Source organism: Dermacentor variabilis, chromosome 7, assembly GCF_050947875.1.
Source record: "Dermacentor variabilis isolate Ectoservices chromosome 7, ASM5094787v1, whole genome shotgun sequence".
NCBI lineage: Eukaryota > Metazoa > Arthropoda > Arachnida > Ixodida > Ixodidae > Dermacentor > Dermacentor variabilis.
Window position 1 is genome coordinate 163,081,119 of NC_134574.1, and position 27,530 is coordinate 163,108,648.

General features: G+C 44.2%; 1 protein-coding gene across 1 annotated transcript; it reads right to left on the minus strand.

Moving 5' to 3' along the window:
- Window positions 1-491: 491 nt before the first annotated feature.
- Window positions 492-26,744, minus strand: LOC142588386 (adipocyte plasma membrane-associated protein-like). Its single transcript, XM_075700021.1, has 8 exons — window positions 26,483-26,744; window positions 26,100-26,259; window positions 22,922-23,034; window positions 19,848-19,937; window positions 16,677-16,793; window positions 15,566-15,872; window positions 7,501-7,774; window positions 492-4,679 (listed from the first exon to the last, which is right to left on the minus strand). Exons 2-8 carry the CDS (start codon window positions 26,210-26,212, stop codon window positions 4,482-4,484), a joined length of 1,212 nt encoding a protein of 403 aa, XP_075556136.1. The 5' UTR covers window positions 26,213-26,259; window positions 26,483-26,744; the 3' UTR covers window positions 492-4,481.
- Window positions 26,745-27,530: the final 786 nt, after the last annotated feature.

A 27,530-nucleotide genomic window follows, 5' to 3' on the forward strand; every position in this document is an offset into this window, starting at 1 on the left:
GACACCTGGTAACTGCCAGGGTGGGGTTGCTTCTGCTGTGCAGCAGCAGTTGCCTCACATGCTATTGTTATTAGAACACCTGCATATCAGAACACCATCCGAGGAGCTTCAACGCAGTCCTAATCCTTGCTGTCATTTCAATGCTTCGCCCCTTCAAAAGTTATCACATTTAGTTTTTTGCATAACGTGATTTGCAACACAGACGTAAACATATTAGATAATGTCCTGTCATTTGGTGCTCGGTAGAAGATCAGGGCAGTCAACAGAATTAAAGTGTAGATAGATGGTTTAAAGTGTCCATGTGTTTGATACATTTAATAATTTTGAGACTTCTTTTGTGAGCACGACAGTTGCCTAACTCGGCAAATGTACTTCTTGCACAGCACCTATACTATCTTAACATGTGCATGTTAATCACGTCATAATAGGTTTCAACTGGCTGACTGAAACAGTTCGAACAAAATAAGCTGAATCACAAGAATGCACACACGTAAGAATGTATATATGTATATTTTTCTTTGTTTTCAGACTGTAAATACACAAATTTTGAATCTGAAATCTCACTTTCAGAGTGGAACACACAAAGTAGAAAACAGTCCGTTAAAGAAACCCACATACATAGTTTCTGATGCAGTGCTACGTGCAATGCCCACATGACTACTGCACAAAAGTAGTCGTACACATATGGCTCAAACACTCTTTCTCAGCAAATTGGCACAATACTTTATTATGTGCTGAATGCTTTTGAAATTAAACAATCTACGTAGTACCTAAAAACAATACCTTCACTGTACCCGACACATGTAATGCCATATAACAAGTAACCGAAATAATCTAGAGGGCATCGTGAGGTAATCGTGTGCACATTTAACAAGACTTCACTCTTCTGCCTCGTCAAGTGAAATAAGATTTCGAAAACGAAGGTCCCACCTTAGTGTGCCTTGTCGAACCACAACAGTTCAAAAAAATTAAAATATAATGTCCATGGATGAGAGGTCAGTTACGAAGTGTTGCATATCACAATCACCACACACAGCTCGTCATCAATTTGTGTGCACAACCAAATGACTAATGAGCAAATGTCCTTCAGCAACTAAATAAGTGACAAACTACAGTAAACACAAAAGTCATTTTGGCAATGCACAGTAAGTAAAGGTTTGATTTTCACTTCGTTCATCTTATTTCCACAACAGTGTTTTTTTTTTTTTACAATGTCATATACGGTATTCATAAAAACGATAAACCTTGTAGATAGTGAAGGCAATTTGTAAAAAAACTATATTGTGGAATGATCAGTGACCCATAAACTACTTCTAGTCAGAGAAAAGAAAAGCATGAATGTTCGACAAACCAAGAAGGTGTTAATTTTCTTAAGTTTGATACTAAACATGCAAAATAAAAACACGCCCTACAACTATATCACCATGAAGAGAATGCCCAGTAGCAAGCATTTGGAATGTCTTCCACCAGTGAGTGGCGTTCATGGGTGCATGACATATTATGCAGCAAAAGACAGCGAAGAAAAAGAAATATGGTCATTCACACTTCGTAGTTCGTGGTACATTCACAGAGGTAACCACAGCAATAATGGCGCAAACTTTGTCATCTTGTTATGACTTAATCACGTTCGCTTGTCCTCTCCACAGGGGACAGGTTGGTAATTGGGAAAAGACGGACAGGGGTAGTGTTCATTTTGCATTACATGAAAAGCAAGAAAACTACACTGACGTCTTTAGAATTCCTTTTTCTTGGTTTCAGTGCTTCACATAGGGTGTACTAGGAGCCGTGCATGACAGTGTTGTCTTCTTTAATGTTGTGCAAGTCCCAGGAATTCAGTGGCATCATGAGCTGTTCTTAAATTGGCATGCCTGAAGTAGCCAACATAGCTCTGGGGTAATGTACAGACCCAGGGTCAAATCCTGAGGTGTAGTAGGATTTCTTTTTGGCCTTTGGCTACATTCAAAGTGTCGAGCCTCATTCCAAGCTGCGGAATGGCCCCTGACGTGCACTGCTGTAAAACTGCAGTTGTGTAAAACTAAGAACAAGGAATTCAACTGCTCGTGTACTAGCCTTAAGCTTAACAACATGTTAGTACAAAGACATGGAGTATGTGATGAAAGGCGTAGTCTCACGGAGCTCCTATCTCTCTTATGAGGCAGCAGAAAGGTATGCATTTGTGTGTTTTACTAATTGCTGACTGCTAAGAAATGGAAGAAGGGTTCGCTGGCCATCATCTCCAACACATTTGTCATAACAAACCAGCTTCACTGTTCACAACAGCCAGCACATGTAGGGAAGACATTAGTAAATTACATTGATACAATATGTCATCAATAGTTGTCAAGTAATAAAGTTAGGGACAGTTGCGGCTGTGATTTCACTGCAGGTTGATTAACTGCTTACTGCTTTGCAGATGCACAGAATGAATAGAGTAGTCTGTAACACATTGATTCGAGACTCAAGCTAAGCCTTTTGCTTTTGCAATTGCAACCTGGTATGTGAAACTCAAACTAACCGATGGTGACCGGTCACAGTTGTTGCACGTCTCCCTAAAGCAACGGTCACACTGACTGACTACATCAAGTTCACAAGACCATTGCTACGATTGTACAAACGTTAGAGCCATAAACAGTGATCGTTAAACAGATGCCAAACAGAGATGAGAAACTTCAAATAAAAGAACAGAAACGTCACATAAAAGATCGAGGTGAGGAGCACCGTGTTACGTGTTTTGAACTCAGTGTGACCAGGCAGTTGGTACAGCATGCACACACACCCAAAAAGAAAGCTTGAAACTGTCAAGCGCATTTTTCCTTTCTTCCTTCTTTTGTCGTTCGCACATTTTGTGAAGAGTTGGAAGGAAACAATATTTGGAGTGACGGCGTACACAGTTCAGCAAAGCTCTCAGCTGTGATCAGGCCTAACCTGTAACAGTCACCACCAGTTACTGATTATAAGGACAGTTTAGTGTGGTGGGACTTCACTTGAAATTTAGCTACAGTAGCAAGAGCTCTTACGACTCTTGGTACGTGGCGAGAATGTGCTATCAGTTTCATGTACTACTAAGTATTGCGTTAAGATGTTGACACACAGGTCTTGGTTCTTTCTGGATCAAGACTTTGACTTGACAAAAGCAGCCCATCTGACATGGAAACAATTCTGCTGTCGATGCCTCCACCCTGAAAAGCTGCTAGTAGAAGGCCGACAGTCGCATCACACGTAACAACTACCTGTGCTGTTGTCCTGCATTGAACATTTCCTTTTTTTTTACCTTACACAACACAGAAAAACAACCACTCCAGAGACAACAGCATAAATACCATAAAATGATGTACTAGTAATTTTTGTGGATTGCTTACACTGTGAAAAATAGGTCCTGTGAACAAACCATGTAAAAAAAGTTTTCTTTCGGTGTGTCTCTTTAGCAACAGGGCCACATCGTAAAATTTAGTGCCCGTGAAACAAAGAATTGTTTTGGAATTCAATCGTGGGAAACTAAGCTTAGTAACCCTGCCTTTAACAGATTCTAAGCTTGTGCCCTAGATGACACCACAGTAAGCTGCAAACAACAGAGTCTAAAGATGATCACTTCTAGCTCTTCACCGAGCATTAGGTTTTGCCATTACATATAAGTCAGGCGTGTGGCTCGTAAGTGTTGTAACGCGTAACCTCATTGCCTTGTTATTATTGCTTTCTAAAATATTAGATGTAGACACATTTCAAGCCATGAGAATCAAAGGAAGCAAAGTGTGCAGGTTGAAATGGTAGCATCTGATGGAGTTGTGCAGCTTTCAAATTATTTGAAATGTTCAAAACTTTCCTCAGTCATGGTGTATTTCACACTAGTTTTCCAAACTCCAGCGGTCTACAAATGATCTGCTGGGTGGGTCATTAGACAGCATTACATGTTAACCGGCCAGGCAGTCAGGCGACCCTTTGCGATACGGTCAACCAAAGTTGGTTTCTATACAAATGTCTGCAAAACAATGCTAGACGTTTTCAATGACAGAACCATCCGAGTAGTGATTTGACTTCTATGATGCCTTCAACCAAGCCTCATCTCTGGTTTAAATTTCTAAGGCTCCAAACAAAACTAAAGAAAAAACTTGCCCACATTTGTTGGCATTTAGAGGCCTGGCTACAGCTTTCACAATGATCCCCAGAAGTTCAAAAGCAACTGCTCAAGAGAGGCCTGGAGAATGAAGCACGGATGTTGAGGCCAGGTGGCAGACACCCAGGGTACAGAGAGGCTCGAATGTCCCAGCCTATGTTAAAGAAGCCTTTCCTTTGAAGACACTCATCTGGATACCAAAAGATCTGCTTCATGACCTTACATATGTGAAGTGACCTTCCAGCCCCGTCTACTGAAGCCGCAAGACATAGCTCCTTTCCCGTTCACAAGTGACACAATTGGAGAACCGTGTTCCGGCACGACACGTGGTTTGGCTTGGGTGTGTATGTGTCTTGGAACAGTCTCAGTCTTATGCTTTGACTCGTCCGATGAAACGGTTCCGGAAGGATCCAAGGTACAGGTGTCCACCGTGCTCAAGGACTTCGGAGATGAGGTGGATCTTGCCCGCGGGTGAGTGTAGGCTGCGAATAGGCTTGCCCGATGCGTCCAGTTCCACAATGAGGCCGTACTTGGGAACTGCCTCATACAGGATCCAGCCATTGTCGATCTGAAACATCGGCAGAGTGGTCATCAGGGTGCATGCTCTTTCTTGATAGCACAGTACATGCGAGTGCAATAGTGCACACATTTTCATCCTTTACCCATGCCTTGCTTCAACCGTTTTGGGCACTTAAAGCGACCTCATGCCCAAAGGCCTCAAAACGTTCTGTCCTGAGCTATCTAAACCTCTAAAAAGCTCCAATAACACAACTAGGTGAGCTAACTGGTACACGTTTTGGAAGCAAACAATGCTGAGCGCAGGATGTTGTGCAGACCAGGGATATAGCCAGGATTTTCTTTCATAGGGGGCACAAGCCTCCAGTGGTCCAAACAAACTGTGTTCCCCTATACAGTAAAACACTGTTAACTTGAAGTTGCAAAAAGCAGCTAACATTTTGAGATAAAAGGAGATTCGAGATAAGCGAATTCAAACCCCTGGCCGCGCACAGACCACAACATCAAGCCGCTAGATTTGTAAGTAACTGCAATTCATTTTCAAGTATATCGAAAACAAGAAGGACATAGGGATGGGAGCCACTAACAATAAGAAGGCAGAAACTTCGGCTTAAGTTTCTTCACAGTGTTTATTATATTAAGAATGCCATTAATCCCCGCGAATACCTCTCACAACCAACGTACATCTCACTTCATCAAGAAAATTCCTGAAAACAAAATACCTGTTCAAAATGCACACTTTTGGTAGTCTGTTCTTCATAAGGATACAAGAATGGAACCGGCTCCCAGACGATATTGTGAACAAAACTAATAATGAACTCTTCTTCTGTTCCCTATGATAAAGTTGACATCAATGTGGTTGTTCTCTCGAAGGGTCTCTATTCTTTGGAACGTATGTTCGTGGTGAATTTTGTATATTCTGTATAGTTTTGCATAATTTGCATGTTTCCACTCTTCTTTAATTATGTATCTTGTACAACAATCTATTGCTATTTGTGTGTGTTGTGATCCATGATCCCCCACACACACTATGCAAGATATAGTGTAAATAAATAAATAGCGCCTTTCAAAACAGGTGCCAATAGCCGCTAAATCTTTTGCAAAAGCTCAACATAACAGGAGTGGTATTTTCGGTAGATCACTTTTGCGAGATATTGTGTGACTCGGCACCTGATACATCAGGTATTTATGAGCAACAGCGATTCTTGCACAGAACCAAGCAAACACTGTTGCATGTAGGCACCAACGTGTCCAAACACTAGTCGTGTGAAGTATCACCAAAGTGCTTGCAAACCCAGAAAGATCACAGGCCTGCACGGCACACGCAGCGCAGTCACAGCGTAAGCTGGAGAAGCAGCTCCATAGGAGCCTCATTCTCGGCAGCATGCACTAGAGGGTATTCGCAGCGAAGTCTCTTCGCATCGTTTTCACAAGAACAATCTCAACTGTCAGCTTGGCGTCAACAGCAAGCTGTGGCTTGTTCTGCTCTCAGCACAGCAATCTGCTGAGCCCGACGTTGCCTGGTTGCAGCCGCATGAGTAGATCTACGATTTGCTTCTTCAGCAGCAGTTCGTACCTTGCGAGGAGGCGCCATAATAAGTACCAAAGAGTAAACACAGGTATCCAAACTATGTGGCGCACATGTCACATCCACAGACCTGTGGCACGATATGATGCTGTTGATGATGATGATGGTTTATTGGCATCCCCTTTCGAAACGGTATGGTCAGCTAGCCTGCTCGAGTTCATGAGGTCCAGCTACATGCAGCATGCAACTGCTATATGCAACTTCTACATGTTGGGACATCTGGTGAAAGATAACACAACTGCAATCCACTTTCCATGTATTGATGCCACATGTCACGCATGTCACATTTGAAAAGGTATGTGTATATGCTTTTTTTTTCTAGAATTTTGTATACATCTCCTTAATCTTATTTTTCTTCCCCAAACCATCTCAATCTACCTTGTACAGCTACCTATGCAACAGCTACATGACGTGGCACCTGCTGTAATAATATGCAATTGCAATACAAAGTCTGGACGTAACAATGCTACGTGGTGCGCATCCCACATTGCGTGACAAGTGGCATGCTACAAAGCTAATGATGACGATTTATTGGAATTACAGGGCATTTTTATGCTGCAAGCTAGCAAGCGCTGGTGTGGCTCAGTGGTAGAGTAGCTAACACAGCAGGTCCGTGTTCAATACCGGTGGGAACTGGGCATTTCTTTTCTCATTCCCGGTGATACCTGAGAAGGACACCAGCAGCAGCGGACACCATCGACAACCAAAACGGTTATTGGAATGAGCCCATAACAGCTTACGCCATTAAAGTAATTCACCAGGAATGCTGCCTCAGGACCATGATTTTGTACTCGCAACTTCCACTAGATTAGTATATGCCACTCTTTTGTCCACCCTTCAAATGCCGACTGCAAAGTAAACTGCGAAAGTTGCTCAGACCAGGTTTTATATGCTTTACTAAATTATTCAGAATTTTTTCAGAATTGTTGTGTAAAAACAAAAGTCATGAAACAACATTTAATTTCTAGCTTTTATCTTAAGTCTTCTCAGACTGCTGAAAAGCGAAAAACAGCATCAGTGCTCACAATCTGAAAGTGACATAATTTCCCTGGCATCCCTTTTTACAGGCAGCGCAGTGGCACCTGTGTGATGCCGTTACAGGCCCTATACGACATTTTACAGCTGTCAAGAATGCCAGAAATTTTGCTGACCCTCATATGTCGCAATTCACGTACAGTCAGATTTGTGTATAGTTAGAACACCGCCAGAAGAGTTCAAGCACAACACCGAACCTTGTTATTGCAGTCTTTTTTCTTTTTCATAAAAACGAAATTACCATACTTACCCTAGACGCTACATCTTTTAGAGGCACCCAGTTGTAGAAGGTGGATGCATACTTGAGGGCCGATCCCAGCAGGTGGAGGAGACGCACGACTGACTTGCGCACTAGTGGGTATGCGGACAGGTGGTCCATCACTGAGAGCTTGTCGCGTGAGCGGCCTGACGCAAAGGCCACCCAGTAGCCACCGCGTGGCGTGCGTCGAATGTTGTCCGGCTCTCCTGGCAGGTTGTCCGCAAAGACATTGAGGTCGCCCTTGTGTGGACCCCGGTAGTAGTACCTGGCCAACAGGATAAGAGCATTTTAACTGGACCAAAAAGTTTCAGGAGAATTGCCATTGGTGCTACTTGAGTAGCAAGTCACATCAACTCAGTTGAATACATTTATAACAGTACCGTATTAAGGCGCCAAGAAAATCCCATTATTATAACCAATAATTGTTATAACTGGGTAGCACAAACAAAGCAGAGGAGACAAGCATCCAATCTTGGATGTAACAATGAGCAGCCCTGACACTGCGAACTTCTTGTGTGTTCTAGGGTGAAGTGCACCACTTACTACAATGCTCCCATGATGCACTACTGGATTTAACAATAAAATCTGGCTACTGTGTGTCTGTGCCGAAAAACATACGGACAATCTAAAAAAGAAAAAAAAAAAGAAAAAAGGAAATAATGCGAGCCAAAGCTGCACCTGGCTGTGTGTCGCACACCTTTGCCACAAATGCCTTTGTGCTGCACACACGGCACAGTACAGACAAGTGCGGTGAAGGTTGCAGCACACAGCCAGATGCAGTGGCTTGCATTTTCTTATTTTGGAGCATTTTGCTTTCTTTTTTCTTTCGGTGCACATATCTAGTAGCGAGATTTAACTATTATAGCCAATAACGTGGCATAGGAGCATTGTAGTAAGTAGTTTATTTGCACATGGAACACATAGGGAAGTTGACGGTGCAGCGGCTGCTCATAGTTTTATTCGATATATATATTGTTAAAACAGGTATTGTTATAAGTGGGCTGTACAGTCGAACCCACTTATAACAACATTCAAGTGTTATGAAAATTGCATTGTTATAACCAATAATAGTTATAACCAAGTTGCATGAAAAAAATCAAAATAGGGGATGGCAGAGCCGTTGTGAGAAAACTATAATGGCATGGAGGCCAGTGCCTTTCCCCATCACCATCCTCCATCTGGCTGCTGATTGTGTTCACTCGTTTAACTGCCTGCACTCGAATCGTGTGCAACAAGCCACAGCTGTGGGCGTTAAAGAATGGCACTGCTATAACAACTGCGAAGAGGGGTCCTGGGCGTCAAGCGATATGCAAGCTCCGCCGAGGTGTCGCTTTAGTGGCCCCAAAAGGGGCCTTTAAAAAATGCGAGTAGATTTCTGTGGCAGCCTGTCAGCTTGAGAAATCCAGAAGAAACGCTGAGGCGAGACCACCACAAGCATCTCGTCATGTTCTTCTCACTGGCTTGCATGAAAAAATCCCCTGTCCGTTAGCCTTGCTTGCTTTGCATGAACCTTACCCACAACCTTCTCCAAGGTATACAGGTGCTCCACGTAGTGAAGCAGAAGGTTCCTCGTGATAACAAAGCCCCGGAGGGACTGAATCATCTACTGGGCCTTCTGTGAGGACAATGTAGAGGCAGACTGCCCTACCGCGTCATTGCTGCCGCCATCGTTAGCTAATGCAAGCATTTTCGCGATGCTTGCCTCATCACTTGGGAGCACTTAAGTTTCTAAATCTATAGCCATGCACTTTCTTTCCACTGGCAACATCTGACGTAATAGTTCTGCAAATACCCGCAAGGTGGAGAGAGGTAATTAATAAAGGGAAAAAGAGACATCCACCCAAGCGTAGCTGGAAACCCGTATGAGTTTCCTTTGTAGCACTTAGCTACGCTTGGGTGGATGTCTCATTTTCCCTTTATTAATCACTGGCAACGTCGTGCATTGCTGATGATCAGTGGGCAGATGAGCCATCTTCTGTATTGGCGGTGAGTCAAACGAGGCTGAGAAACCGCGTGGCGCCAGGAATGACTTCGAAGCAACCAACAAAGACGGAGTGGTTCTGGAGAGCTTTCCTGGAGATGTCCTTTGAAGACGTCTAAGATTGGCTAGACCAGTTCAAGCACGTCGCCAAGTACAACCACAAGACCAGCTCAGAGGACAAACTCTGGAGTGTCTATTTCTATCTGAAGGACAATGCTCATACATGGTACGTCAACAGGGAAAGAAGCTTTGCCACACGGGATGACTTCTGCACACAGCTGCTCGATACTTTTACAAGCATCAACAAGGGTGAAATGCACAGTGTCTCCTTGAAATTCGCATTCAAAAACCCAATGAGAGCATTGCTATATTCCCAGAAGACATGGTCCGTCTTCTCCATAGGGCAGACCCTGTGAAAGAGCAACTGTTTGTCAGCGTTGCGAGAAATCCACCGACAAGTGGCGGAGTTCACAAAAGAGGCTACAACCACTGAACGGGCCCTACAGCGACTAGTGTACCCCCAGCGTGACATGAGTACCTCAGCGGCAAACACTTGTGCACTGGCTGCGAATAACGACAGGCCTCTGCGTGAAGTTGTCTGAGAGGCTTTGCGAGAAGAGCTTCGGCAGCTCGGATTTGTTATTGCGCCTACGAAACCGGTGCCAGCGTTATCTTTTGTAGCTGACGTGGTCCGGGAAGAAGTCTGGCAAGCTTTTCCATCGCCAGACTGTGGGAATGTACCACGACGCCTTACTTATGCAGAGACTGTTCGCCGTCCAATCAATGCAACTTCGACATCGTTGGCACCCACAACTAGAACATCGCCTATGCTACAAACAGAGTTGATATCGTCACTCTCGTCGACTCTACCGACCCTGCCGATCACGCCAGCACAAACAATGCCGTCTCTTCGACATGTGGACGCCAGTCCTTGGCTCCATGGAGAGCTGCCGTTGAACTATCAGCGTCGGTAAACCGATTTGTGGTGCACCATCAACCGTTGACCAGTGTGCTACCATTGTGAAAAAAATGGACACGTCTATCGAGTTTGCCACAAATGGAACAACTGTCACGTTGCTCAATATTCACGCTTTCCTGCCAACTACGCCTGTTCGCTGTATGACGGTCGACACGCCTGCAATGACGCCCCTGTGAACAGTCAGACGCAAAATACGACGACACCCTGATCACGTTCTCCTTATCCATCTCCAGCCCACTAAAATTCACTGACCTGTTGCAGTTTTGCCGACAGCACTAGGGGAGGTCCCCAGCCCACGACGGGGAAACTAGCTGCAGCAACCTCCGGGGGTGAGGCTGCCAGTACTCTAACTTCTCCACGCCCATCATTATCGATGAATGATGACATGAAGATTCCAATGACGAAGAAGACACCAAATGCAATGACGAATACAATAGATACAACTATGAAAGATGTAACTGATGTTTTCAGCGCTGACCTCACCGTTCGCATTGATGGCCACCAAGTAGCCACTCTTGTTGACACTCTGGCTCCCATTTTTTAATCATAGGCTTATAGCTCGCCGACAAACTAAGGAAGGTGAAGACGCCTGTCGGGAAATGCACGGCCCGACTCTTAATCATTGGTTCAACCTTCGTCGCCACTCTCGTCATCCTTACTGCGTGTAGTAAGGAACTTATATTGGGCATGCATTTCCTACGTGAGTATGGTGCCGTGATTAACATCCGTGACAGAAGCGTCACATTTGCCACAAGCTCAGATAATGTCACCCCATGAGGCGCAATAACCTCGCTTATGTATTGCTGCGGACGTCATTTAGCAGCAGAGTTGCTCTCTCATATGTGTGCACTGTGAGAGCCTGCAGAATGGGACTGTAGTGGCTGAACACATCAATGCATTAGCACTGAATTGCAGCACCTCCATTGCCAGTCTCCACTTATCAATGTAATCGACAGAAGCACCGAACTCTTGCTGACGAATTTTAGTAAGGAGCCTCGACACATTGTTAGAGGCACTGCTGTCGCTTACTTCGACGAAGTAACACAAATACAAGACTGCCACTTAGAGCAGGAGGTGACCTTTATGATACCTACAGCTGCGCCTATTGTAGACGCTAGTCCGACGTTAATGGCCATTGAGCGAGACCGTCTTCTTGAACTCATCATTCAGTAGTAGGGCTGTTTCTCATCTGTATCAAGAGTTGGTCAAACGGCACTTACCAAACACCGCATCATTACCAATGTCGACACCAGACCCATTCGGCAAAACCCTCATCGTGTGGCCCCAAAGGAACGCGAAGCAATACAAAAACAAGTGAAGACGATGCTGGAAGATGGCATTATTCGACCATCTAATAGTCCTTGGGAATCACCTGCAGTTTTAATGAAAAAGAAGGATAGTAGCCTGTGCTTCTGCGTCGACTATTGGAAGCTCAATCAGGTCACAAAGAAGAATATTTATCCACTGCCACGTATTGATGATTCCTTGGACAGGTTGCGAAACGCTTGCTACTTTTCATCAATAGCCTTGAAAAGCGGTTATTGGCAGACTGAAGTGGATGAAAGAGACCATGAGAAAACCGCCTTTGATGATGCCTGATGGACTTTGTTAATTTCGGCTACTTCCGTTCGGTTTGCGTTCGGCACCAGAAACATTTCAGCATTTAATGGACACTGGTGCTCTCTGGACTCAAACAGCAAACATGCCTAGTGTACCTGGATGACATGATTGTTTTTTCCACAACGTTTGACGAACACTTACGAAAGCTTAAAAGTGTTTTTAAAGCAATACGCTCTGCCGGTCCCACTTTCAAGGCTGAGAAGTGCAATTTTGGTTTTCAAGAGCTTCAGTTCCTCGGTCACGTCGTCAGTAGCCAATGTGTCCGACCTGACTCAGATAAAATTGCTGCCGTCACTAATTTCCCGACCCCCACCAGACAAAAAAGCCATGCGACGTTTTCTGGGACTCTGCATATTACCGGATGAAAAGGTGCTATTTCAGCACAGCGGGCGCCGTGGGTGGCTGCTGGTGGGGGGGAGAGAAACGCTTCCCCAACGCGACGAGAGGCGACGCCACCGAGAAGAGAGGGAGAAAGTGATTGTGGAGAAGAAAAGGCGCTATTTCAGCACAGTGAGCGTCGCGGGCGGCTGCTGGTGGGGGAGAGAGAAACGAACGATGTGATGAGGCAGGGAAGAAAGCTGCGCCGGAGCGAACCGGTCGAGCGGTGTGAAGCGCTCCTTATGCGGAAAGACGTAGCGAGGAAAAAGACCCATGGCACTTTTCTTTTGTCCACCGTTCTGTTCCGCACTTCGCGAGGGTTGTCGTATAACGCGGGTCAGGTGTAAAATTGCGTCGGATAGCCGGGGTTTTAATGCATTGCTTCTATGGGGATTTCGCCGGGACTGCACTAATCCGTCGTAAAACCCAGGTTGTCGTAAAACCGGGGTTCCACTGTATGTAGATGTAGAGCACGAGAACTGGGATGAGGTTTTACCTTATGTCACCTTCGCATACAATACGGCTCATCAAGAGACCACTCACAAGACACTTTTCAGTCTTGTATATGGCCGTGAGGTTACGATAACATTAGACGCAATACTTCCTCATGAACTTGATGCCAACAAGACAGGTGCCGAAGAGATCACACAACGCGCAGAAATAGCTAGGCAGCTTGCGCGTCTGCAAATCCACGAACAACAGGACTGTGATACCAGACGCTACAATCTTCGGCACAGACCCGTAACATACAACATCAGTGACAAAGTGTGGGTCTAGACACGTATTCATCAGCGTGGTTTCTCTGAAAAGCTCCTGCACAGATACTTCAGGCGCTACATAGTTCTCCAACGCATTAGTAACGTCAACTACGAAGTTGTTCCAGAAGGCTCTCACTATTCAAAAGCGCTGACAGCATTTAATCGAAGTCGTTCACATGCTTCGTATGAAGCCGTACTATGAAGATCGACAAGACTGCGCAGTTTTTTTATTGCTGTTTTCCAAGCCTCTATCATCGGGAGGATGTTGTTTTCTAACGGGCGAGCAAACGGCAGAACTATATTGCAGCGGGTATGTGCCAGTGGGGATGAGGTTGAAGTCGCACGAGCTTTTAGGTTAAGGCTGGAGATGAATAAGACACTGGCTGGTTTTTCTTTCACGACTGATAAAAGGTATCTGTTGGTGGTGCTGCTCCGCGTCTTCGTCGATCCCACATTGTTACAATATATTATTCAAGTCTGTAGCAAAGGTACAATCACAGGTGTCTAACAATGTACGGGGCATATTTTAACCCCTTAACTGGGAAATCATTTTCTCAAGAATGACTGCACGTTCTTCACAAATTTGGAAATAAGTTTAAATAAGCAAAAAAGTGAAAAAAATGAAAACAAAAACGATACCTGATCGAGCAATGGAGTGAACCCCATTGTGTAACATGAACAATGGCATGCCCACAAGGCATCCCGATTTCACCAGCGCGGCAAACAAAAGCAGTGAAGAGCACACGCTCAGCTGATCTGTGACCATGCTGGAGCATTGGCACAATGGCTGCGGGTGAAGCTGTCAGCTGCACCAGCTTTTCAGAGCTGTCAAACAGTGACAACTATGATTCCACCGAATCCAATAGCATGCATCACTGTTCGCATTCGAGCTGGCAACACAAGAGCCAGTGCTCATGCGCAACATGTCGCACTACAACATGAAAACCAAGGGTAGTCCTAACCACTGGCTCCATACATGCTGCTTTTTATTTCAGGTGTTTTACCCCTTCTCAGGTGTGTGTTTGGCTTACTCACTATAAGATGTTGCAGAGCACTGCTTTCCACATTTTTATGTCGATTTATAGAGTGCATAATTTCCCCGGAAGAATGTCGCTGGCAGTCCAAAGCACCAACCAGTGCATTTGTTTAGAATGGCATGGTAGAGTGACCGCTCATTTCTCGCTTGAAATATGATGCAAGCCGCACATCAGTGACACCGAATAATGTTAGAACATAATAAAACACTCAGATTTTGTGCATGCAAGCACTGCTGCATCACTCTGAGTTGCGCTTCGAAAGCAGCGAGCAGGAGACTGTAGTTAGTATGCGTTATTATGCTGCTTGCTTATCGTTCTTCATATTCTCTTCATGCACACAATTAGTGAGTTCTGTACAGTAGATATGGATTAGGACATTACGTGTATAATCATCCACTTAGAGAATGCAAGTTCTCTCGCGGGAACACTGATGCCAGTATTGACAGCTAAACGAACCTGTTGTTTACGCTGCTGTATCGAAGGGGCCTCTGCTTGCTGGCCATTCGAAATACCAGGCAAATGGCGCACCTCGGAAGCTAAATAATGAGTCAGCATGACAATACGTAACAATACACCCATGTACGTAGTCACATTTAATTTAAAGAAAGACCGGCAAGTGCAACTGGTAGCCTTAAAGAATGACAACATACCGATGTTGATAGTGTGCCATTTCGTCACTTCTCGATTTTGAAATGAAGAATGGTTTATTTCAAATCCGAATAGTCAAAACTGAACTACAAAAGCACACTTCTTTATTCTAATGGCTTAATTAAGTTCAGGTCAGTCGCTCAGATCCGCCAGTAGTAGATGTATGTACTTGGTGACTGTGATAGGCCTAATCTCAGCTGAACGCGATTGACACTGGCCCAAACTGTGTGTGCGGCTGGCAAGGGCTGAAGTTCATGCCACTGACAATGCAACACCCCTTGCCTGTCCACACAGAACGTAACTTCTTGCGACAGCAACTTCTCACACCAAAGAGTAGCTCACGATCGCTGGCTCGTTAACGCTGTTGTCTGCCATTAATTCCCAGCATGCTCTGCGTATGCCACCGCCTAGGTCATAACACAATGTGGCCAGGAGATGAGGAAAAGGCAAGGCAGGTGGCTTGAGGGAATTGACGAAATTCATTTGTAGAAAACCTGTACAACTCTCAAGTCCACTGCTTTGAAGAAATTATGGAAGTGTGCAGAGGAACACACTCATCAAACTTAACTGAATTTCGTTGACATCGAAAAATCACCAGAGATGTCCTTAAAGCTCCGCAACGGTCGATGAATACACGAAGCATACGCAGCCTCACCTGAGCAGCCTGTTCATGGTGAGCTCGGCGATGATGATACTGTCACCGTCCGGGCCCAGCTCGATGCCGTTGGGACAGTGCAGGTCTTCGAGCAGGATGAGGGTGCGCTTGGTCTTCGCCTCGTACATGAGCACACGTCCCGAGTTCTCGTGCTCGAGCACTGAGTAGAGGATCTTATTCAATGGCCACTTGGTGCTCGTCTCGGTGAAGAAGACATTGTCGTCGGCGTCGATGACTAGGTCGTTGGGAAATGCCAGCGGATGACCATCCAAATCGATGCCATTGGGTACCAATGGCGTGATGAAGCCTGCAATGTAGACATGGGACAGTCAATACACATCTCCACATTTCAATGACAGTCTTCATATATTCATATATTTCCTGCTAGATTTACCAGATATGAAGTTGGTTTAGAGGCGAAAAGGTATTTTCAGGAAATTTCAAAATTTTTAAAATGAATTCACATAGGTATAGGATAATTTCTAGTCAATTTTCAAGTTTGTTTTTACCAGGTTCTTTGGGTGATAAAACTTCGCATCACTGGCATCACCATGCCTGTCAGCATGTTTGGCTATTTCTTACACTGAGCGACGTTGTGTGAGAAGCTATTTGTTGCAATATGTGACAAATTTGCAAAACATAATACTTGACTTAATTTCTTATGTAATTGCGAAATGTCTGCTCATACAAATTTTCTGACAATTTTATCTTGTAAAGCATAGAACATTTTTGCAAGAAGTATTCAATAAGCCATTGCCCTCGATGCCACAAGTGGCATATCATAAAAGTTTGTATGTCACAGACATGACCTTCTAGCATTTGTGGCATCAGTTGTACTAGTTCTGATAGTCTAATACATGAGTGTATTATTTAGACCTCAGTTCTATGTGAAGTTCTTATTCACAGGTATTTTAGCAGACTTGCAAAACTGTTTACCAGGATCTAGTATTCTGGCTAATGCTTGTTACCTTTGCAATAAAAAATATGACAATGCTTGTTTAATGGTCACAGAGAATGTAACAAATGTTACTTTGAATGCAAGTAGTTTTTGCTTAAAAGTACTTAATTATACTAATCAATCATTTTGTATTTCCGTTTCAATACAACTCACCCTTTGTAACATCCACCACGCTGACACCGCTGTATGCGTCAATGGTGTACAACTTGCCCTTCTTGTCAAAGCGCAGACCAAGTGGTCGACCACAAATGCCCTCTTCCCATGGTCCCTCTGTGGGAAGCATGAAAGACGAGATAATTTTTTCATCATGCCTTATGTAATCATTATCATCACTAGTTAGTAATTCCATCACCATTAACTCCAATGTAACTTCAACACTGCTTCTACTTTATGATAAAAAATGTTAGCACAGTAACATGAGTAGGTAAAAACAAAACAATGACCTGCAGACCTTAAAACCAAATTTAAGTCACCATGAATGCTATAAGGTGTTTCCTAAAAGATGAAAGACTGTACAGCTGAATATGGTGCAACTGAACACCTAGTCACATGGGACACTTCTGATCATGATCGAGCCTGATCAGGATCAAATTTTTCAAATCAAACTGGATCCTTTGCGCAAGCTATGAAAGGGAGCGAATCTTGTTTGAGAAATTGGATACTATCGGGCTCGATTGCGATCGAAAGTGCTCTAAGGGTGTGATCACTGTACAAGCAACAAGAAGTACAACTAACTGCATATCAAAAATTGATGTATGATATGTACAGTATAGCTGACTCTTAGAGGGAACAGTGAGCTTGCTGTCTGCCATCACTAACACTCGAGATATGATACAAGGCTGACAGAGATTTTCTTTATGCTGACCTGTTTGTGTAACGCTTTTTATCACACACTTCTTTTAACCAAGATGAACCGTTGCAGTTATGTTAGTTTGACTACAAACTTTACTGCTACCTTTAAAAGTGGGAAGTACTGTACATTCAAGATAAGCAAATGAATACTCTTTTGTAAAGAGGTACAGCACTAGATGCAGCCCATTGCTTTAGGAAGGCTGGCATGCTCAGAAACAAGGACGAACAGTTAAACACAGCACAAGCTTCAAAATGCCAGGAAACATTCCAGGCTAAGAACTGCCTACCGTATTCACTTGAATGTAACGCTACCATGATTGTAACGCAAGGGTCGACTTTTCAGTCTACGAAATAGAAAAAGATGAAACTGCGAATGTAACGCAAGATGAATAGAAAGACAAATGGTACCTTTTTCTCAAAAAATCAATTTGGACACGAGTTCTCTTCACTTGTCATCGTCGTCCGAGAAGGGGACAAGGCTTTCCTTGGGTGGTATTCTTGGGCCATCACATTAGGCAATAGTTTCACTTTCACAAGAATTTGGGTGACTCAGCACCAGAAGCGTCCCTGACAAGTGTTTCTGATGCTGTGCCAAGCTCGTTATCAGTGCCAAGAGCACTGTCAGCCGTATATATTGTTGGATTCGGTGCCGAAAGGAGTCAAGCCTCACGAAAGCAAAACTATTTCCAAAAGTGATCGCTCGAGAATCAAGTCATCTATGCTGTCGAGCTCGTTTGAGATTAAGTACTTCTTAAAAAACCGTAAAACCATTCCATTCGGGGATTGTACCAGGCCACTACGAGGCCCTTCTGACCGGCCCCGAATGGACAAAAGGCCTCCCATTGGTGCACCTACCATACAAGAATCGTCGACTCATTGACGTCAAGCCGCCGAGACGTGGCAGAGTTTCCCAGCTTCTCATCCATTAAACTTACTTGTCTCTTGAACCGGCCATCATACCGAACACTCTGCATCACCATACCATTGTGAATGAACGTAGTCAAAGTGCGAAAGCCTGCAGGGTAATGCAGCACTGTAACCATAACGCTAGTCAAAAGCATAGTGAAAATGGGGCTGATCCCAACAAAGAAGTGTTGATTTCGGTCAACTTTATGGATTGAGTTGTGACGAAATGCACGGGTTGTCAACGTAACATTGAAATCCGTAGAATTTAGAATACTTGTTTTAAAATAATAAATTTTGTCGTTATTCGAACGTAACACAAAGGTTGAGTTCAGGCAATGAAAATCATGAAAAAAAGTCATGTTACTATCGAGTAATTATGATAATGAATTCAACAAAACACAGGCGTGAATCTCTTATAGCCGACTTTTCAAAGACCTTATTCACGGCTTTGTTACTGTTTTACTATGATCATTCACTACTTCCTGCAGCATAGCAGCAGCCTCGTTGACATAGGGCAGAAATGAAAGGAAAGCCAAGTGCATTCAACATTGATAATTTGACATTTGTTATTTACCAGACTTTTAATTCAACAGTTTCACAAAGTCCTGAAAGGTGCCCATGCCTGTTATACACATTTCCCTCCTCTGAACAATGGATAACTAAAATCAATTCGACATGTCTCATTAGGTTTTATTTACAGGCAGCTGATGTGCACTTCTGATCGACTGACGCCACAGGCTGTAACGTAAGATGATCTTGCTCAGAGCACTGTCCAAATCCGTTAGATTACAGAATATGTCTTTCATGTCTTTAGCAATGTTATATTAATGCGAAAGCATTATACGCCCCATTGAGCGAAAATATGTTGTAGTCAGCGTGACCAAAAGACGGCACCAAAATTGACTGACGATGCAAAGAGGAAAAACCCATTAAAAATGCTCTGATTGACGTGAAATTTCTCAGGGAGGTTCCTGTAAACAAAGTAAATTAATGGCTTTGAAAAGAAAATGTGGTAAATTTTGGTCTGGGTGGGAATTGAATCCGGGCCTCTGTGGTGCGAGATGAGTACGCTTCCTCAACGTCACAGCGGCTCCATGGTTCTGGATGACTAAGCTTGTGGCCTAGCGAATGCATCATGGGGCATGTGACGGCGCAGCCAATGAGGAGGAGGTGGTGCCATGTCATGAGTGTATAAAATGACCGCATTCATGTTGTTCTGAGGTCTACAAAGGGTATAATGCGTGCGCATTCCCGCATGTAAGTAGTCTTACGTTTCTCTTCCGAATTTTAGTTCACACAAAAGCTTGCTGTAACATGTAACATGCTGTAACCCATAGCATGTCCCTCACATTAGATCACATGACCTGACCAACACCATTTCTTCCTTTAATCACAACTGGAGTATCGTGTACCTGTGTGGTCTTTAATCAACAATTCCATGTTTCTATATCCTGATATTAAACCTGTAGCTTTACATTTTATCACTTGTTACACGATTCTTAACTCCATTTCATGTTTCTTCGTTATCTTGCAAGTAAGCATATCAAATGCTTGTTTGCCACTTACCACACTGCTTGCCAAACTTGGCCACAGGGGCGATCTTTGTTCCGGTCAGCTTCAAGATCTGTCCACCGACAACGCCAGTATAGATGCTGCCTGCAGGTTCAAGACACAGAGATGTGCGCAATTATCATTGCACGACTCACCTGCTTTAACAATAACTGACTTATCTACAACATGTCTGGCTTATGTAAGACATATTTTTGCCATGAAACTTGTAAAAATATTTTGACTTTCAATTTTTTCAGCTAGTGGGCAAGCCTTTACTGCTGAAAGAATGCAGAGCTGACTTCGTGCTTCTTCACATGTCTTTTTATATGTTGCTATTGTTTCTGAAGGCTTCTAAATGATCGCATGGCACATATTACAGGCTTGTAACTAGTGAAGTGTGCAAAAAATTTAAGACTGAAATAGCGGCTGTTGTTTCTATACATAAAGCCGACACAAAGGGATAGACTTAAGAGTTAAACTTAAGTGATAAAATGAATATGTGATATTCCCTGCATATAATCCCACTTGAAGATGGGGAGTAGTTGGTATGGTATGTCTTAATTCTTCAATCACTCTGCTCATGACCTGCACCCCAGACCACACACACATGCACAGAAACAGAACACAGATGTTAGATCACAGTCGGTGTTTGCCTAAGGGGCCCTTCACCAGGTCTGACCATTTTGAGCTGATAAGCGCAGTGCATACAATGTGTGCTAATGATTGTGTCTGCTAAGTATTACATCGTAAGTATTACAGCGAGTGCTGTGGTTCGAGCCGGACGGATGACAAACACGTGCTCATGCACCTACGTACATGTGTCTTTGCTGCGACATCGCTCTTAGTGACTCGTGACTTCGAAAATTATTCAAGGCAACATCTGTTATTTGTGTAATCTGTTGCTTCAATAGATGAATCGAAGTTTAGATAAATAACAAAACCTACAAACAGAATGTCTGCGTGTCCTTGTTTTACTCTGTACCATAGCGAGAGATGTGCTTTTGTTTCGTCTACTTGTTCCCACGTCGTGCAGTCATGTGCTGACAACGAAACTATGTCATTTTCTACCGTGTTCCTGCGAGCAATCATGCTCTGTAATCCACTTGTGTCTACCTCGGTATTTGTGTAGCACTGACATACCACTAGTCAGGCGTTCTCGTGCACATCGCGCAGAATCGTGCGGTGCGCGAAACAAGACAGATGGCAACAGCTCGCATGCGATGCCATCAACGGAAGTGCACCATGCAGCAAAAAAGTGAGGGGAAAAAAAAATGAAGGCCGGGCTCATGGTGTATGCATCACACGATCCTCGAGCTCCGGTATGGGAGAACACAGACAAGGAATTTCGCTTGTGGAGGCTAGACGGGGCAAGTGGAGAGAGTGTCTCTCTTGGCAGTGGCGCTCGCCTCCTGAAATCATGGCTTCGCAGCACTGAAATACTTCTATCTCGGCTCAATTAAAAAATTAAACCAATTAAAAAACTGAACTGAAACTGAAAAAAATGAACCAATTAAAAAAATTATTGTGGCAGAACGCTCCCTACAGGGCGTGCAACAACTTCTAGCATGTAACCGAAATTTGCTATGTGACCTAGTGATGGGCGTTTAATGCTTATGTTTGTGTGGTTCTGTGAGGGTAGAAATGAGGTCAACGAATACATAGATGGCTTGCATTGACATCATCTTAGCCGTCATGCTGGAGGATAAGCTTTATGACAAGCTGTGTCTGTTTGTGTGGCACACAATGCTTTTTTTGTGGTTCTTGCACAGAGAGAGAGAGAGAGAGAGAGAGAGAGAGAGAGAGAGAGAGAGAGAGAGAGAGAGAATAAACCTTTTTATTGGCCGAAAGAGGCTTCACGGAGGCGTCCCTATTCTAAGATGCCACAGAATACAGCAGTGTTCTCACCAGGTCTCTATGACATTGAAGTAGGTTACCCGCAGCAGTAAATATGATAAACTGACATTGCCCTAGTCGCAATGTTGGAAGATCAAGATGGCAGACCTGACATCCTTTCGTGTGACGTCCATGACGTCACGTGAAAGCTATATATATGTATTCTAAATACATCTGCAGTTTATACATGTGAAGCACAGGGCTAAAGGTGCAATGTTGCAGTCTTTCCCGATGACATGAAGCGCACAGTAGCTGCCAGCTTTACGTTCATCCTGAACCATGCCTTTGACACATTTAAAGGTGTTTTGCGGTCAGTTATTCAACCTTGGAAAGTCGTGCCTTATATCCTCTGTTGTTTAGCGACATTTATTACTAAGCTATGAAGATAATTTAGTGGCTACGGGACACATGCACTACCATATGTTGGCATACTCACTCACAAGCACAGTGGTTCACACTTGACCTAGTCGCACACATTCGCTCCACAGTGTGAGATAGAGTGTTTGTGAGTGACAGAGGGTGTGATTGAACATGAGTACTGATGAGAGCGCCAGTTAGCAGGTGTATGAAGGAAGGTCAGAGACAGTAAGTTCGAGTGGATGCGAATACGAACGTGAGTTATTCTCAGCGAATCAACATGGGTATGTATGTCAGTGAGTGCTGGTGAATGGAAGTAGACATGAATAATAGTGTGAGTGGGCGCCAGTAAGCGTGAATAAAGCGGATATGAATGTGAGTGACTGTTGATGGCTATGAGTGGGTGTGAGTAGGAATATGAGTGAGTTCTGACGAGTGCGAGTATACATGAGTGCAAGTGAATACATAGCCTGCAAAAATATCAGTGAGTGGGTATAAGTGAGCAGATACTTATTCTGCCGACCCATGTGCACTACAGAGGACTACACAGTAGATAGCGAAAAAGAGTAACAGGGAATGAGAAGGGACCAACAGAAGGAAATGGGCGAAGCACTGTTACAGAAGCACTCTTTTAGTTTGTCCTGTCCCATGCGCTGTTATATTCTATTTAGCTACAACATGCACCAACCAGCCTAAGATAGCACTCTTTTACAGCTGACAGAGCTAGAGCTACTTAAGATCTCCTGAGCTGTACTTGTTTTTGCAGTCAATTCTATTCTGCATCGAAAGAAGATTATGTAAAAAAAAAAGGAAATGACCAGACACGGGTGTAAACATACCTCCATGCGCTTCAAGAGATTCAGGCCCCACAAGTTGGTTTGGGAACAGGTACTCGACACCATCCAATGCCTGGTTAGGGGCTAGTGCACCCTTGAATTCAGGCAGTGTGACCCTAGTGAAGGGAGAGTGTAAGAAGAGATGGTCAGTGCACTTCATCAATGACTGTAAAAGCTTGGGTGGCTTGATAACTAATGGCCACAGTGAATTCCATGCTAAAAACAGGGACAAAAGAAGTGAACACAAACATGGTGCTGTGTCTCTTTGCTTCTTTTGACCTTGTACTAAAGGCCAAGTGCAACGAAACCGGCTGCAGATAGCTAAACCGGCTGCAGATATACTGCAGTATTTCTAGCTCAAAAACCATGACAAAAGCTACACCACAATATTTTTTAACAGAATTTAGTTTTAACCGAAAAGGGTTGGTGAAGGCAAATTTTAGGGGTGTGCAAATATTTGAAACCTTTGGATAATGAATCCAACAGTGTCCTATTCAGTTTGTTCTTTTTAGGATAGTCAATATATAGAAATTCGAATATTTTCCGAATACTTCTTGAATATTTCAGAATGTCAACTGTACCCAAATAAAGACAACATTGGAGCAAAAATATGGAAAATTTTTGCAGCACATGTTATGACAGAGTAGGTGAGCGTCAGCTGAATGAATGTCCACGGCCATCTGGTGTTGAGAGATCAGGCAGTGACGAGATGCTCTCCCTATGTCCATAATTATCTGGCAACTTTGTTCTTGATGACTTTTATGCACGTCCCCCCACTCCTCGTATCTATCCCCCCAGTCCCCACTTAAAATTCTTTTCCATTAGTCACTGTTGCACTCTTCAACATTAACCAGGTTGCGGAACGGCGCGGTGGCTCCTAGCATTCCTATATTTCTGTTTCTGCGTGGACTTCAAGGCCATTTACTTACCTGGACTCTCATTTGTTTGTTGTGGCAGTTTCTTAGCTTCCCTGGGCCAGCAACCACATCCTTGATATATTTTACCATGCGCAAATCAGCGTTCGGCAGGTCTTTCTTTTTTGTCTCGTTTTTTGTCCAGTTTTCATTCTTACCAGCGTGTACAAACTAGCCTAACAGCAAGCTCTCCTCAAGTTTATTAACATAATGAAAGCCAGAGACAAGGGAAAGAAAGATATAGAAAGGGGTGGGTGGGTGCTTAAGCATTTCCTAGACAGGCAAGTCGAAATATCTTCGGAATAGTTTTCTTCTGTGCAGCATGGTCGTCGATTCAGTCAAGTGTCAGAAATTACAAGCTCTTCGAAGACACAAAGGCCTGGTGGGAATCAACAATGCCCCCAAGTTTTTATGCATGCGCTTGTTCCATCTTTATCCGTGTGTGGAATATTTAGCGCTGATCCCCCCTCAGCAGTTATGGTTAACATGATTCGGCATGAGGCAGAGGCACGCCATGGGTGGGACCGCAATGTTCTGTGCATGGGAGAGGGAGTCGCCCCCATGACACCTCCTTACCCCTTTGGACCGCCACTAGCTCTTTCACATTCCATGTTTTACCTTTCATCCATGTCGCTCTTTTGGAGCCCACCTCCTGAAACTTTCTGTTCCGTGCAAAAGAGGGGAGGGGTTCCCCCGGAAATTTGGGGGGGGGGTCAACCCCCTCCTTCGCTGGCTACACCAATGAGCGTAGTCATAATTGCTACAGTTGGCAAATTCAAGGTCAAGGGTAATAGGTTGCGAGGCGAGGCCTCTTATACTCCGTCACATCGGGCACTCTCGATGATGACTGAATTTCTTAATTGCAATTGGCTCCTTTCCACAGGTTGCACAAAAGAGCTAATCACGATTGTGAAATTAGATCCTGATCAGGCTCAGTTTGTGATTGAAAGAGCCTATATGACACCGATATTAGTCACACATTGAGCAGGATATAATGAGCTTTGCTCCAGAATGGTCAAATTCAGAATGGCTCTTCTTCAGAGAAAGAAGCATAGAGGTGAGCTGGCTCCTTTTTATCACCTATCAAGGGTGAAAGAATAAACCTCGCTAGGACGATTACATGAGAATGGCTCCAGTGCAGTGAACAACCTAAAGCAGTGGCTTCAGTGCAGTGAACAACCTAAAGATACTAAAGGTATATAACTCAGTCAATGCATTGCAGTCACACAAGGCTGAACTGCTTCTTCAAGCACAACAGTATAGAAAATGCTTTACTAAAATGGGCATAAGTTTACAGCAATAGTACTACAAGGTCGGCTGGCATAATGAACAATACTTTTGGAAGTGTTATGATATTTCAAAATAATGTTGGCAACGTTGCACATATATATATGCATTGCTGAACCGTGCAAGCACGTTTTGCGGGCCTCCTGAATGTGAATAGTTATGCAGCTGCTTGTACAAATAAGGAGCTTTTGCATAGTGCAAAACACACCATTTATAGACCTTCAGTTTGCACACCCTAACAAGTGCACATTTAATTTTGCAAGGGTCAACGAAACATTCAAGTTGTTTACTGTTAAACAATCATTTTGTATCTCGAAGAGTGCGATAAAGAACAGAGAAACAATACGCAAACAACTCTCCAACCTGCAGCTTCACGTGTATACCTCCCAAGCGAAAAAAAGAAAGAAAGAAAATGAAACAAGACAAGCGCGAGAGATATACGGTGCCGCTAAACTGATAAGCCGAGTGAGCTGTTTTCGAACGTACGACGATACCGCATTCAGCTAGGTCGTAGTTCGGCTAAACGCGCGGAGTGTCAAGTGCTTATAATCTGCAAACTATGCGATCTCTTTTGCTTTTTCCTGTCTGCCATCGCAAAGAGCGGTTCGCAGCGCTGAGAACAGAAACTGACATAGAAAATGGCTTTGGCTTAGGAAAGTGCAGACGACGTACGGAGCCGCAGATTACGGATATGTTGGCAATAATTCACAGAAGCGATCCCCTAAATACCGAAGCACAAGAGACACTGATCAGTAGTCAAAGATGACACATAAAATCCCACGAGGAAAAAAACTGATGCTGCGCACGCACGATAGTCAAGCAGACCGGTTAGAGCAGACATAGCATTTTCTTGTCGTAGGCGAGAATATGCAATGAGCTGACATTGAAGCAAGAAAGATCCTTTCAGGAAGCGATCCCGATTGCAAAGCACGAACAAGACGCAACATGAAAGCGAAGACGAGGAAAAGAAGGAAACTCACTTGTATGCAACCGGCTCGAAGTCCAGGGAAAGGGGGATGAACGGCAGTGCGAGGAAAACGATTAGGAAGTAGATGAAGAATCGAAAAGCGCACTTGATTAACCTGAACAACATGATGCCGCCGTTGTGATCGCCGCGTAGAGAGTCCCTTCACGGCCGACCTGAAGATGAAAAAAAAAAAAAGAATAGCAGGAATGAGAGGATGTGCCAAGCAGTAGAGAAGTCTGCAACTCGCGTACGACGTCGATCCTCGCGCAGCAACCACCTGCTGCTTCCTTGAGCGTACACGCACTGACACGCCTCTCTAGGGCGCTCCTCGCGTAGCCTTGGCTTAGGCCGCACACAGGTCGACATTAAACAGTTGGAATAGAATTGGTAACTCACTAAACAGTGAAAACCGTCTCTTCTGCGAAGTGTTTCCAGGCGATGCGTGACAGTGCGCACGACACGACACAGCAGCACGGACAGTATAACCTACGACAGCGCCGCCAACGCCAAGCGCACGCACGGATGATGTGGATGTCGGGGCAGGAAACGTGGAAGCGCCCAGTTTTGCTTTTTCTGCTCCCTCTTATTTCTTCTGTATAGACGAAACTCTCTTGTTTTTATCTTCGTGTCTCCAAACTCATCCTCGCACGGCCTCCCGCGGTCGTCGCAGTTGGCTGGAGCGGTGGCGAGGAGGGCTAATCGCGTTGCCGTGCCCTTGGAGAGAAAAAAAAAGAAAACACGCCAAGTCCACGTCGTCTGCTGCGGGCATGCGTGTGTACACAGCTAAATACAGCTGAGGACAATGGTACTATACATATTGTTTGCAATGTTCGTTTCGCACCACCGCACGCGTCCCTTGCGTCTCGTACATTTTGTGAGTTTGGGATAGGGGAAACGAGTCCGCCATTAGAGGCTATGATGTAATACACGGAAAGGGGCGCGCAGTACATACACTACTCCACTCATCGCTTGTTTCTTTCTAAGGAAGATGTCGCACGCTTGCTCATGTTAAGGTTAAAGCAAACTGTGCGCAGCCGAGGAAAGTGGCACAACCTGCAAAAATTGATGTGTTGAAGAGGAACCGAAAATATTTTCTCCAAGAACAGTTGTTAAGTGATCCAGAGATTGCATTGGAGTTATCATTTTAATCTTCTGCGCTAGGAGACCATACACTCAATTAAAAGTTGTGGAAGCAAAATAGAAGGAACTACATCTAGCTTATTTTCAGCAGTGAGCGCTTTAAACATTCGCACAGATGGCGCTAACAGCTTTTGTCGCGGATGGTCGCGGACATGGCGCGAACGTTGAATCATGCTTCCACATCGACGACAAGCCACAAACCTACAATGAGGGCGAGATGGCGTGCCGCAGCGTAAAGGCGTCACATAATTTCGCTATCAAACATCATGCAATACATTTCATGTCCCTTGTAGAAAATTACCTA

What these genes read in the sequence shown, in the direction of transcription:
- LOC142588386 (XM_075700021.1), bottom strand. Translation starts at nt 26,212, where the DNA reads ATGTTGTTCAGGTTAATCAAGTGCGCTTTTCGATTCTTCATCTACTTC. An exon ending in TTCGAGCCGGTTGCATACAA is followed by an intron (nt 23,035 to 26,099) that starts GTGAGTTTCCTT and finishes TCCCTTCACTAG; the next exon opens with GGTCACACTGCCTGAATTCA. An exon ending in CAAGTTTGGCAAGCAGTGTG is followed by an intron (nt 16,794 to 19,847) that starts GTAAGTGGCAAA and finishes TGCTTCCCACAG; the next exon opens with AGGGACCATGGGAAGAGGGC.